The 14,901-nt window shown below is 39.8% G+C and overlaps 1 protein-coding gene across 3 annotated transcripts; it reads right to left on the minus strand.

Moving 5' to 3' along the window:
• Positions 1-3,243: 3,243 nt before the first annotated feature.
• Positions 3,244-14,551, minus strand: LOC145445461 (uncharacterized). Of its 3 annotated transcripts, none has more exons than XM_080323651.1 (7): positions 14,428-14,551; positions 11,484-11,597; positions 9,869-10,120; positions 6,533-6,766; positions 5,796-5,900; positions 4,572-4,671; positions 3,244-4,512 (listed from the first exon to the last, which is right to left on the minus strand). In XM_080323651.1, exons 2-7 carry the CDS (start codon positions 11,527-11,529, stop codon positions 4,386-4,388), a joined length of 864 nt encoding a protein of 287 aa, XP_080179777.1. In that variant the 5' UTR covers positions 11,530-11,597; positions 14,428-14,551; the 3' UTR covers positions 3,244-4,385. The 3 variants fall into 3 exon arrangements, with proteins under 3 accessions (XP_080179777.1, XP_080179776.1, XP_080179775.1); XM_080323650.1 differs by having other exon boundaries at positions 3,244-4,509; positions 9,869-10,132; XM_080323649.1 differs by having other exon boundaries at positions 9,869-10,132; positions 14,428-14,541.
• Positions 14,552-14,901: the final 350 nt, after the last annotated feature.

Genomic DNA, 14,901 nt, shown 5'->3' on the forward strand with positions numbered 1-14,901 from the left:
GCATGCATAATTGCTTACTCGCAATAACACTGTCCACTTTCGCGGCCCGACTAAAGAACTATCACGAAAAAACGAGTATTTGCTTATCCGATTCATATATAGCAACGATGAGATGGAATTTCTCGGCTCCTACTCGTCATATCGAAATGTGCAACGAAATCACGTTTTTATCATCTCCCCCTTTTCGCGTAATACATTGTGATAATTATTTTCGAACCGTATACAATTGGCCAACAAGTTTGTGCTGATGATGAAATTGCGGGTATGATGAATACCCACAATATTGACAGGCATATGTCGCATACCGAGGTTCGGCTCTCATGTATGAAAATTCAACATTGAACATACGACTGCTCTACTATTAAATACCCAGGAACATGGTTAGCGCCAAGGAGGAACAGATTCTTGATTTGGCGAAGGTTTGCTGTTGAATTCGGTGAACTCGGCAGATATGGTTGTTGCATATATGATAGTATTTTATGAAATACGTCGGAGCCGGAGCTACCCCTCAAATAACTGGCTCCAGCTCCAGCTCCGGCTCCGGCTGAATTTTATATAGAGCTCCGGCTCCAGCTCCGGTAAAATGCACGGCTCCGGGGCTTCGGCTACGGGCTCCGGCTCCGGGCTCCGGCTCCGGCTCCAAAGCCCTGGTTGAGGGCATCTTTGTCAATGGAAGCAGGGTGTCTGCTGAAGTGATGCGATTCAGCAGGTATGTGTTGTTGAGATAATGTGCAGCCGATATAATAGTGGTCACTTATTTTAGCAGATATAACAAACGGGAACATTTCTTTGTCAAGTACGTTCGAATACAAGTGATCAATTAAAGTGCTTGATTTATCGGGGATTCTCGTGGGCTACGTGATCAATTGGCAGAGACCAGCGGCTTTAACGGTGTTGGCGTATGAGTTCGATCTCCTGTTGAGAAGATCTATATTATCTATCTATTATCTATCTTCATCGAGAGATGAGTGCAAACTATGAAGGCCCTGCTCAAGAAAACGGATGATCTCTATCTGACGCTTCTGAACTATAGGAACACGCCCTTACACAACGGGTTCTAGCCAGCTCAATTGAGCATGGGGCGCAGATTGAAGACAAAGCTGATTTGTCATCCTGACCGGATACGACCACAGACTGTTGATGCCGAACATATTCGAAAAGGGAGACAGGACATAGACAGAAAATGGCTGCGAGTTACAATAAAAGACATCATGTGGTTGAGAATGACAGATTCGGAATTGGAGACCATGTATACATTCCAGATTGTAAAAACATGGGTATCATCAAGGATATGCATGAAAATCCTAGAGCGATCATCGTTGAAACGAACAATGGACTAATGAGGCGAAACGGAAAACACTTAGGAAAGTACAGCCCTCCGGAGGAACGAACCAAAACCATCTTTCTCGCATCAGAATTCAGAATAAATCGGTTGAATATTGTCTAACAGCGGCAAAGCGAGAGAGAGAGAGAGAGAGACATGGTATTCTTTTTCGCCCGCACCGTCGAGACGCTTTGACGACGGAGATGCGATACGGCCATTATAGTAAGGTCATCTATTCTGCACCGCCGGCTTTTTCTCCTCCATGCTATCCGTGATTGCTGAGCCCCTAGCGGGATAGCCGCGGATACCAGTTTTCGAGTCTTTGGTCTGATCAGACCGGGATCGAACCCACGACCTACCGATCGAGAAGCCGGACGCACAACCATTACGCTATCTCGCTCGGTACCTCAGGAAACTGAAATTTACTATGTATTTCGGACTGGTGTGTAGCAATAGATTACCCACCAGTATTATCAACCAAAAAACATAATGCATGCTCTTTGGAACAAGTCCGAAAGGGAATAATAAACAAGACTCAACATGAAAAGTCTGCACCTTACCTTACAGCAACCTAAGGGGATCGCAGACTCGAAAAATTACAAAGGATTCCAGCCTTGCATCCAGGGTTGTAACGACTCGAGTCATGACTCAACTCGAGTCCGACTCGAGTCACGATTTTCTGATGACTCGACTTGACTCGAGTCATTTATTCAAAATACGGAAATGACTCGACTCGACTCGAGTCATTCTGTGTATTGACTAGACTTGGACTCGAGTCATTGCGCATGACTCGAACCGAGTCATTGACTCGAGACTCAGACGGCGAAGACCGACGTTTCATTGTAATTCCGAAGCCAACACACTATTGGGATTTCGTAATCATGCCTCATACTTCGAAAAGGCAACTTGACTTGAATTGTGACTTTACTCGCGACTTTACTCGACTTGACTCGAGACCTCCAAAGATCGAGTGACTTGACTTGACTCGAGTCACCTTCGAAAAGAGATTGACTTGACTTGACTCGAGTCAACATTTTGTTTGTTTTGGGGTATTCGTGGTGTTTGTCGACTACTATGGTCATTTACACCAGGCCGATATTCTTCTTATTTTCCGTAATTGCCGACTTATAGCACGGCCCCCCTCTAGGCTTTTGTAAGACACCGCTGACGCGGATGAGGTGGCGAGGAGGAGCCTAGGTAAACCTCCAACACTTAGGTATCGGAATTCGGAAGTCGACCTCGGTCGGACTTGAACCCGCACCCATTGGTGTTGCAGCCGCGGATTATACCACTGCGCTATCCCGCTTGAGTCAACATGTGCCATGACTCGAAAGGACTGGTGACTCGAAGCTAGTAACTTGATCCCAACACTGTCTACACGTCATCTTCATGTAGGCCAGTGGTTCTCAACCGGGGGTCCGCGAAGCAATTTCAGGGGGACCGCGAGACCTCTAAATTTTTTAAATGACTGATAACCTAATTTTTATTTTATTTTTTAATTTGAGAAAGCGTGAGGCAGTTTCGCATCACAACTGCTAAAACCTCATGACTCATATCATCATAATAATCGTCTCACATGAACTATCGTAGTGTGGAAAATCACTTTCATCGCCAATTTTCCAATAACCTGATACAAACATATTGCTGTTAGAGACGTTTTGTTGGGGTTTGTGAAAAAAAAGTATGGAGATGGTAACGTCAATCAGGGTGACTTCGTAATGTCAGCGAAACCTTCTTGATGCGAAGTTGTCAGTCTCATCAAATTAGTGAACAGTCGTTTGAAATAAAAATTTCCGAAATATTTCCCTAATTTGTCCCAATGCAGGGATTGAAACCTCGCCACGAAATCCATTTTATCCTGTGATATAGGCTACATAACCACTATTTGAACAGTTTCGTGGAGGTACAGAACTTCAATATACAATTGAATAGTATATTCATATTGAAATGAACCCGAGTATTTTCGGCTGACACTCGTCATAAATCGGACAATGATATACCTGCTCTTAATGCTCGGCTATCAGATTTGGTAAATTCTTATTGCGGATTTCCTATCGACAAGGCTGTTTTTTGATGAACAAGGAGTGTTTCGTTGCTATCAAAGCATTACGCTCCAACCCTGAAATTCATATCACCAGTCATATTGATATGCAGCCTTGTCTTGTTAATGTTCAATTGTTCATGGGCGAAAATGTTTGCTCGTAAATATATATATGTAAACCCGAACACAACAAGTCGTTTCATGACGGTCTTTCTCAGGTTGGAAAACTTCGATCCATTCTTTGGCGCATAAAATTTGTCCATACTTTTAGATTAGGATTTCACTTTGACGGTAGAAACTCTCTGTTGCACGTCCCTGCGCTAGATGCTGGACGTGATATGTTCATAAAATATACGTTTCTTCATTTTGTTGCCATAAATGTTGCGATCACACCAAAAGCATCGTCGGAAGCGTCATGCGTTAATATTGCATTAGCCTCCATTTGTCTTTGCGGAAATGGTTTTCGGCGCTCCTCGTTGATATCAAAACGAAGACGCGGATTTACAAGACACGACCACGTACTCAAAAAATACAGCAGCAAAATTAGCTTTAAAATAATAAAAGTCTACCAATTTCTACATAAATGATATGATGTTATTTTCAAGAAAAATCATTATTTTGCTGTTTATCACAAGCCTGCAGTTCATATTTGCACAAGACAGATGAAGGTTGTACCGTGATAAAGCTAAAATTGAACTAAAACTTGAGGGGGTCCGCGAGGGTCCGTGACGGTCAAAAGGGGTCCGCGAAGCCAAAAAGGTTGAGAACCACTGATGTAGGCTGTATATTTCATACCGCAGATGTAATGGCAAATAAGTGTAAAAGTGCAAATTAGTTTTGAAAAGAAACAATTCACAGATGCACTCGATATTGAAATCAACTCGTGCAAAGAAAGTATAAACCCGACATCTCGCTCTTCCTCTCAGCAATCTCATCGTTGCGACGATATTTCCGCACAGCTTGAGGTTCAACAACCCCAGGCTCAGGACGAACCGCTTACATTTTCTGTGCGGCTTAACGTCACGCATTAAACATGCTATTTACTGAAGGAATATCCTTCAAGCCTGTCCCGTTGATCGAACTATTCTGGATTTGCGTGTTTGTACGCGAATCGTTGTCTTTATTATGATTCCCCTGTGATTGTCTCCTTAACGAAATTCGTGAAATTTATTATACGTAGAACGCAAAACGATGATTTATACACACCTTAAGGTAGCCCCGAATAACGCAAGAGAAATTAACAGCAAAACTGCGATGACTGATCCGAGAATGAATTTCATATTGTCGTCCCACGAAGTAGAATCCCCTATGAAGTAAAATCATGATTTGTTATACATCCGACACTGTCGTGCATCAGACTCGTACAGACTACTGGATTTTAAAAATACGTGACTAGAACTAGAAATTAAGAATTTAAAAATGCACAACTATAACAAACGAAAACACAGCTACATTCAATTCCGCATAGGAACTAATTAATTTTTATTTTATCGGATACGGGTTGGCGTTTCACATAAACATCAGTACAAGGTAAAAATGAGAAGGGTTTCGAGTAGGGCTGGGCACAATGATTCGAGTACTCAAATCTGAATCAAAAGATTATTTTAATGTTTCGAGTCGAGTAGCAAAAGACGATTTTCAAGAGTAGCCTACTGAAATTATACGCTCCTCGCCACAGGAAGTTATTTTATCGACGAAATTATGGTTTCGATACTATTTTCCACTGTGGAAGCCTTGAAACTTTGATTGGCCGTATCGCAGCATACGAAACATAGTACAAAGCTACGAACGTTACTGGAAATAACGCATTTTCGAAGTCATGATCCTCCCACAACATTGTCACGAAGTGAAATGAAATCGGTAGGGTCGAAATAATACCAAAGTATAAGTAATGTGATTAATAACAGGCATTATATTCTTTGTGGTGGCATAAAAGGTGGATATTTGAACCTTGACATCTTATTATATACTTATATAATCAGTGATAATGGAATACTCTACTCGACTCGAAGCATAATACGTGATTCAGAATCGAATCACTCAGGAACTTGATTTTGCCCTGCCCTAGTTTCGATCCACAAACCCCACCCCGGGCTACGCCACTTTTGGTACTGATGACTCTGAGCTATCTATGGCTACAAGAATATTACACAACAGAACACCGGAATCACGATTCACGCCAAACGACGACACGTGTCTCTAGTTGTTAGGAAAATATTTTTTTAATGTGCAGCCCGAACTAGGACCATATTCACTTTTCAAAGTTCACAACAACAACTAGAACGAGAACTATAAAAACACAGTAGCTAGTTGACCCCCTTCACCTTCAACTTTCTAGATTATTACTTTGTACAAGTCTGTCGTGGATGGATGCAGAACACGTCATCAGGACGAATAAGGCTGTGAGGATAATGATCGTGTGATATTCACCTGATCTCGGATCATGATCGTGGTGATTGCGTGGTGATTCTGGTGAAGAGCGCGTCATTTTGCTTGGCGTTCTGATCGTTATTGTTGACGTAGGCGTTTGTTTACCTGTCGTAGAAAGGAATCGAGTATATTTCCATTTCAGTATACAATTGAATAATATATTCATATTGAAATAAACCCGAACACCATTTCAATACATATAGTTAGTACGGTACTAAATCTACTTACATGTTATGACAGCATACATTATTTCTCATCTATAGAGATTATTAACTCCTACTCGCTTGTCTTTTGTTCTTTTCGTAAATTTGTTGTAAGCCATATTCTGTGGAATTGCATGGTTGATAAAAGACTAACGAAAACTGTTCCTATTTATGAGGTGAGCGTAGTTTCAAGAACATAGTTTTTGGCATATTGTCGGAACAAGAAAACAGCCATATTTTAGATTCGTTTGTTCTTACTTAGCGACAATGTTTTTTTGCTCTTGAAGTCATTGATAAATTAACTTTTAGTGGCAAAGAGCGTATCAATTCAGTGCCCGGACAATCATTCCTTAATCCTTACTAGTCGACTAGAATCAATAAAATGAATACTCGATTTCGATTTGAGTAATCAGAATGACTGTGCCCTGAGCTACCTATTGTCGGCTTTCGCGAAAATGTCTACCAACTAAATATACACTAATGTGATAAAATCGGGCGCTACGGAGGTCTACATAAAATAGATGTAGCACTGACCTCGTTTGGTTTTATTAGCTTCTGCGCCGCAGTCAATGAATGTATAATTCATTGAGAAGCCGGCCCTGGCTTCTTGTTGCTCCGTTTGAAAAGACACCGTGAACGGCCACGTTTCCAGCAGCACGAAATGGCAATATAGGTACTTAGCGTGAAATATTGCGTGACAATCGAGACTGTCGCTTGAGTTGAGCATGAACACGAAGCATGTCGATTTTTCTTTCCCGCAACCAAATACTGTAACGAGAAATACATTCGTTGTTACAAACCTTGTGGGAAATATATCTGCTTGATCTGCAATTTTAATATTTACTCTAATTTTATGTGAATAGCTATAAATGTTATCGCATCGAGACTATATCTATAAAGATTGACGTCTCATTAACCAGGTGCGAAACGTAGACTAAGCGCAACGCAAATAGAAAACTGTCTTCCTGTATAGTTGAGTTGTTAAGTTTATTGTTGTTCATTTTATCGTTTCAAAAACACCACAAGATTGCGATGCAGCGTAAAGATAGGAAGGTGTCGAAACGACTTGAATGTCTTTGAAATCAGACTCCAACCTGGGCCTAGACGATTTAAATAAGAGGCCTGCATACTTATTAATTATGATCTCAGTAATTTTGAATTACCGCGGAATGACGGTGTTTTAAATACAAAGATTTGCTCACAGGACAAGGCTCTTCAACCGGGTGTATGGTACACCCCAGGGTGTACCACTCGAATGGGGTGCAGTGGGGTGTACCAGATCCGCATTACAATGTACCGGCGATTAGCTATCACAATAAATAGGCAGATTTAGGCTCAGAACAGGTTGACCGAATTTGCGATATCGTACGATGTTTATATCAACCGTGCCCCGCTTGTACATTACATTCCTTTTGTCATGTCTCAAGCAAATGGTTCTTCTCGCGATTTAAATGATGGTAATGGACTTATTGGTTGTGGAGTAGAACAGGGTTAAGGTAACATGTGTTCAGCTCGCGATATCTGTTCATACTCTATAATGATTCTCGAGAAAACCGCTGGGATAGTTCAGACATGTTGTATTTGTACTTTCTGTGAGATGCTTAGCGCAGTGTACATAATTGCAGGGTTGTAGCGAGCGGGGTCTCGGGGTTCGGGTCCGAGAACCACTGATAGATGGTAGATCGGTAACCCCGAGCCATGATTTTTTGTGGTATTCATGGGGTTTGTCGACTACCATGATCATTTAAACCAGACCAATTTTCATCATTTTCATTACGTAGCTGCCGACTTGTAGCACGGCCCACTTCTAGGCTTTTTATAAGACACCGCTTACGCGGATGATTAGTATTTAGCAGTTACAATACATTGCACTCTGACTCATTCTTATGTCGATTAAGCCGGTGTCCGGTCAATACCGAGAAAACCATTACCGAGAATGCCATTACCGAGAATGCACACCACCGAGAATGGACATTACCGAGAATGGACACCACAGAGAATGGGCATTACCGAGAATGGACACCACCGAGAATGGACATTACCGAGAATGCAATATATGCAATGCGGGCATGTTATGCATATAGGTCGTGTGAGTGCATCACGGCGTTGCCACATTCGGTATCGATGCTCAGGTACAAATTTCGCGGCAACGTCAGTCCCAGTAAGCTATATTCTTGACATTGGCCATTCTCGGTAATGTCCATTCTCGGTAATGACCATTCTCGGTAATGAACATTCTCGGTAATGTCCATTCTCGCTAATTTCCATTCTCGGTAATGAAATTCTCGGTAATGTCCATTCTCGGTAATGGTTTTCTCGGTATTGGTATAGAACCGATTAAGCCGGGGTATGATGCGATAAGGCAAAAATTAGCGGCTATCGACACATAATTAAATTAGCGTGTTTGGAACGCCTTCAATACGCAATTGGAATTCACGCTTGGTGCGATTCAGCGTTACTAGGATTCTTAGTTTTTAATATAATATTGTCTTTGCAATCTGAGCTCCACAGTACAAATGCGAACCGCAGAGAAAAATGATACGCCCATAAAGAAATGCCAAGTTTGCATCGTGTATGTCTCAACTTCTCAAGAATGAAGGTTTCTCTGAAAGTACGTTTGGGTGATTCCAATATATTCCGACTTCACCGACAATCGTGATGGCAAGTCAAGAAATAACAATATGCTATGAAGTGATTCTTCAAAAAACGGACGATGCATCATCATTAATTTTGTGGTCAAATTTTCCGAAGACATCCCTCAATCAGCTCTACCTGTTAATTTGATCACGTCGATTGAGAATTGATAAATATTGGACAGTAATACGTGAAACTACCAATGTTATTGACGAATTTCAAGATTGTAAAAATAATTTTGCGCAGGTCGTGACTACGAACCGGATCTCAGTAACGTTTTATAACATTCATACTCGCAATTTTGGTGCATATGTAGTAAGCCTACTATAGGTGTTTTGCTTTTACAATTACAAACTTTTATATCAGAAGTACATCTCACGAAATCAGTGAAATCACAGAACGCTACGAGGGATATCCGGGGTGCAATTTTCCCATGTAGTCAATTTAACATGATTATTTGTCGTCCAGATGGGCCATAACTACTAACCGCTGGGTTGTTGCCGCATGCTATATCTGCGATCGATATGCGGCCGTGTATATCAAAATAGCTTGAACAACCCTGAATTAGGATTACTATGGAGTCGGTGTAATATATGATAGGGGATGATCGAGTTTTAGTAAACGTTAAAAGGGTGTACCACGACTAAAACGGTTGAAAAGCACTGCTCTGGGAGACTCATTTTCTGTTTGGCTAGACTACCATGGCTGGTACAAAATGAACGCTTCGTTAGAAAAGGTTGACAACGGACCAGGCCAATTAGACCAATGAGAATGAAATGCCGGCAATCAATTATAATCCAACCTGAGAATTGTTTCTATGCTCAATGGAATTCTAATTTAATATCTGGTTCTCCGGGAAAATGTCAAAGAAGAACTGTACGGTGTGAAATGAGCAAAGCTTACAGACATTTGCAATTCTCACGATTATGACAATAAACTCTGATTTTATATGAAATGAAGTTGACTTTTGTTGTATTTCCTGCTAATACTGAACTCAATTTACAAGTTTCGCGAACACTAATTCTATTTCCAATCTAACGAGGAAAAATTGTCTATCGATAATAATTTTAATTATGATCTAATTTGGAAAGGCAGAGATTTTTCTAGTTGCTCAATTTACGCAACGACAATGCATCGCTTCACTATTTTACATTCAGATTTTTGTCGACATGACACATGCGCACGTATACATGATATTCGGAACTACATCCAAAATATACGATATCCGTCACGTACTGTGCCCAAATTCCACGCGATCTCTGCTGTCTTCGCAGTGAGTGGCTCTAGTGGGCGAGTTCGACATATGCGTGTCTACTTCGATATCCAGCTGAATCATTTCGAAATTTCCGGCCGATCGTCGCGGTAATAATCTCCACTCGCAATGTTCGTTGGCGAAATATCTCTTCGGATAGCCGTGAGATCGGATGCTCCCACTGGCTCGGAGAGTCGTGAATGGCGACGTTCCGTAGGAGCATTGAGACATCACCACTTGAAGCATCGCTGAAAAGAATTAGTCAGGGGTCAACTCTTATGTGCACATATCAGACTTGCACAAACTAATGGATTTTAGAAAGCGTAGCTAGAAATATAACTAAAAATATGCCTACTTACTTTTCAAAACTCGCAAATAGAACCAGAACTGGAACATAACGACAATATAAAATCCGATGTAAATTAACTAAATTACGACTAACCAGATTCAATATTCAATACCGAAGCAACTCATTATTATTCATTTTACCAAAATCGGATCGGCATTTCAAAGGTACGGGGTTCTGGGCTTGAGACGGGAGGGCTAATGACCAAAAAAATCCACCCTGGCTGGCCCACTATTGGTTATGAGGACTCTGAGCTGGTAATGGCTGCAAGAACTTTACACGAAAGAGCACCGATATCATGATTCATGCCAAACGACGACGCGCATTTCCAAGTTTTTCGGCAACTAATTTTTTATTCTCACAGCTATAACTATGAAACTAGAGCTATAGTCACTTTTAAAGATGCACCACTAGAACTACAACTAGAACTACTAAAGTCAATAGTTATTTGACCGTCAAGTAACTAGAATGATAATTTGGTCAAGTTTAGCGCATATATAAGCCATACATGTCACAGACATACATATTGAATATTCTTCATACACGTTAAAAATAACTATAGAATCCCAAAAACTATTTGCATTGTGGGCAGACAGATGTGGTAATCCATAGGAGAGTTCAAAATGAACTCTCCGATATATTCTACGGATGGTTGTCCAAAATAGATTGGCCTAGGTACGCAAGGGATAGTTGCTCATGCTCCGGTATGTTGCGCTCTTTTAACCAGAATCGGACAAACTAGTATTGTATTACACTATTTGGACCAAAACAGCGGTAATATGACTGTAATCAAATCCCTGAAATGTTTCTATATGCTCTAATTTTAATTGTAATCTAATGCAACTTGAGAACTGTATCGTGCGGAACGAGCCAAGCTTTCTGTACAGGCATTCACCATTATTCTGCTTATGTTAATATACTCTGAATTTATAAGAAGTGAACTTGACTTTTGTTGTATTTCTTTCTAATTCGTATTTAATACAATTTGAAAGTTTTGCGAAATCAGTATAATTATAATTCTAATCTAAATTGAAAAAAAAACTGTTGAAATTCTTGTCTAATTCGGAAAAGCTGAAGCCGTATCTAAACGTTCATCTTTTCCCAATGTCATTTTGAATCTTACGGCTAAAAGGTTTATCAACTCATACGCGTACGAAAAGTATCGGCGATAAAATTTTAAATTGCGGATCGTGTAAACATTGCGAACCGCGATAAAATCAAGCACATATAGGCGAAAATGGATCTAAACTTACCTCCCAAATTCGTTAGTATATACCATATCGACAGAAACGCCTGCATCGAATTCCGTCGTTCTCGACCTCGTTGATAAGAAACAGATATTTACGATACGGATGTATAATTTTGATCTGTAAAAAGAGTTGAAGTGTATAGCAGACAGCTACTTCTGAGTGCGCGTCGTTCTTGAAACCATGAAAGTTTCCTTAAGTACTAGTCCGAGTATGCAAATGCAAAAGGTGCTTCACGCAGACAGAGCCTATACCTCAGAATTATAGCGTCGTATAAATCAAACACAATATATCAATTCAAACGTTTCTTGGCAAATTAGAATTAACCCAAAGGGATTATGTAGGAACGATTAAAATTACTCTCGTACGAAACAGAAAGATGATAATAAATATCGACAGTAATTCGATGTAACGTCAGCTGTACGAGTTGGGTGTGCATACTGACTTCAGAACTCCTGGGGTTCGTGTCAACCACTAATATACAATGTTATGTGCTGTGATATCCTGTCGAATGAGGAGACGAAGTACCATCCAAATAACTAATTAAAGCCCGAAAATCTGACGACATTGTCCCTCAAAATGCATGGATCAAGAACCTCTTTGATGAAGTCCTAGAAACATTGACATTTTGGATCGCTCCAACAATCAGATACCCTGGATCTATCATATTTTAATACAGGTTTCCGAATACTGTTTGTCGAAGTTTTATGGAGTCGTGCTCAATTTTATGATCTCTCTGGGATCCTCATCGGATATGCATCCTGCTCTCAAAAATCCGGGTAACGATCGGAAAATTCGCCACCCACATAATGATTTCAGCCACTATGTAGGCCTGATATATGTTTTTAAATCTTCAATTCATGTTTCTTCATCTTTTTGCTAGCGAGGACCCATGAATTTGTTTGGGTGTAGTAGATTGAGCCTCCTATCCTCGATATTTGCGGAGCTGATGACTAAACAAAGGTCTCAAAATAAGACGTAATATGGACGTGAATATAAAATAACGACAGATCTTATAAATACGGAAAATTAGTTATCTAATTGTAGTTTCAAAACTGTCCTTTCATAGACATCTTAAAACTAGTCCGAGAGCCTCCAAGGGTTCTATGGAAGCAAGGTTAAAAGCCCCGGCATTAGAGGATTAGAATTTTATGAGTTTTAGCATATTTATCAATATCGTGTCTTTATGTAGACTATTTCATATCAAGTTAGTTTATGTATATAGAATTTATATGGAATCTCATACTGCAGTCCCCCTTTGATTTTCTGAGTAGGCTCACGTCTTACCTATACGCCATCAAGAAAGAATTTACCTTATCCTCAAGCATTGTTGGCCTCTTCATAATCTTATATATTGATTTAGTTTGGAAATATAATACATATATTCCATTACATTTAACCCCACATATGAGCTTACCTAAATAAAACTATCAATGTTTTTATTAATAGACGCTGATACAACACAATGCTCTTCGTTCTCGAAATATCGTCGGATATGTGTTATACTATCTCAGCGAAATGCGATACCACATCCATGGAATTGAATGTGTAAAAATACAAACGCGCGCAAGATAAGGGCTGATTTATGTCACGTTCTCGCTTAGCGAGATTCGACGCAGAGATGAAACGCTAATTTCAGATGCGTCCTGATCAGATATTTGTCAACTTCAGCAATACTAGATATAAATTTTCCGGCGGTGACGCAATCGCGCATAGACACGCTATCGGAACAGTTAATCGGTTGTGCCATTAAATCCTGTTGGCGCTAACTCTAACCTGTACATTAGGCACGTTGATTCTCGATTTGGTAACAGATTTTTCATTTTCTATTGCTGAACATGCTTTGAAACTGCCGTGATAGTTGATGTCCGCGACAAATTCAATGTTGTCTGCCGCCATGCAGTCAGACCAATCGTTATCAATTCAATATGATATCTACAGAGTAACATCTCTATCGCGTAATTCGATGAGATGGATTCGTTCTGCTGTCACGAAGAACAATTTACTTGTAATTTGGAGGCCGCAAAATGTTAATTTGCGTGTATATTACATTGATGAATTGAAAATATTACAAATTCAGGATATATACCAATTGCTGTACGATATTTCTTATCAAAAATACACGCAATATTATTCGCAAACGTCACGTTCATCGACCTCCATGGCAAATCATTGCCAGGTCAAATACATTGTGGTTTCTAGCTATGCAATAAATATGCCCATAGTTTGTGCAGAAGGAGCTCGTATAATCAAAAATAGTGCACTGAGCTGAAGCTATATTTGTTCGCCTCGATTATTCGGATTTCCATGCTGCGGTGACGTCATATTTTGTGATACGATTGCTGATTTACAATGTTCTTTTCGAATCTATGCTAGTTGCTGACGATGACCCCCGACGAGTGTCACCCGAATATATTCGTTTTTTCAATATCAATATATCGTTCAATCATATATATCTGGGACATTTTTGTCAACAACAATACACGAGGGACATGATGAAATGTTAAACCTGATCCCAAACTACATTATAATCTAGTATTAACTTTAGTGTACCCAATTTGATTTGTATTATGTATTGTAGCCTATAATAATCGGTCACATATATAAGGGCTGGTTGTGATATGATAATTTCTTCAATAACTCCTACACCCAGATTAATCACGTATGGAATAGGTTTTCACAACACTTCGATATAATCTATGCTCATATGTTATCTTATCATTACATTTCTTACGATTCCTGTAGTAGGCCTATTTCATAATATTTCCTTCCATTTATCTAAGGGATTTCTCGAGTAGCGGTATCGATAATAATGCAAGAATATTGATAATGCAAGGGAAAGAATAAATGCATAATGATTATAATTATTTGAAAGATAATATGATCGAAGATTTGAACATCAATTAGTTCAGTATTTTACAAACGTTAATAGAGACGGAGTAGGGCTTACCTCGTTTAGAAACCCCGGTCGATATTTCAAAATCTCTCCAAATCTTAATCGCAGGGCCACATATAGTCGGCCCAGCAAATTACGGGCAATTAGTAATATATTATGTTTACCGATTCTATCAACAGAATTCGTGTGCGAAGTCAACATATGCCATAATATAATTTTGATGAATCGAGTCTTTTTCTATCTACTCTTAGCTCACTTCAGCTGAGCTCAAACGTACCATACTATGATCTGAATTGGAAAGTCATTTCTGGAGCCGCAATTTATCAATAAACACATTCTAAAGTTTCTGATCCCGTGCGCAATTAATAGAAATTTCCGCATGGGCTGAAAATGATATTATATACAATGAATTAGAAGGACAAGTACTACAAATCTGGTGAAATAGCCTGTCACCGAGTTTGTGGAATTTGGCGCGGTATAGCTAGATTAGTCCGGACTCTAGCATTTTTGTATTGCATCTGCATAAAG

Source organism: Botryllus schlosseri, chromosome 8 (genome assembly GCF_051294905.1).
Source record: "Botryllus schlosseri isolate E-star chromosome 8, Bs_hap1, whole genome shotgun sequence".
In the NCBI taxonomy this organism is placed as follows: Eukaryota; Metazoa; Chordata; class Ascidiacea; order Stolidobranchia; family Styelidae; genus Botryllus; species Botryllus schlosseri.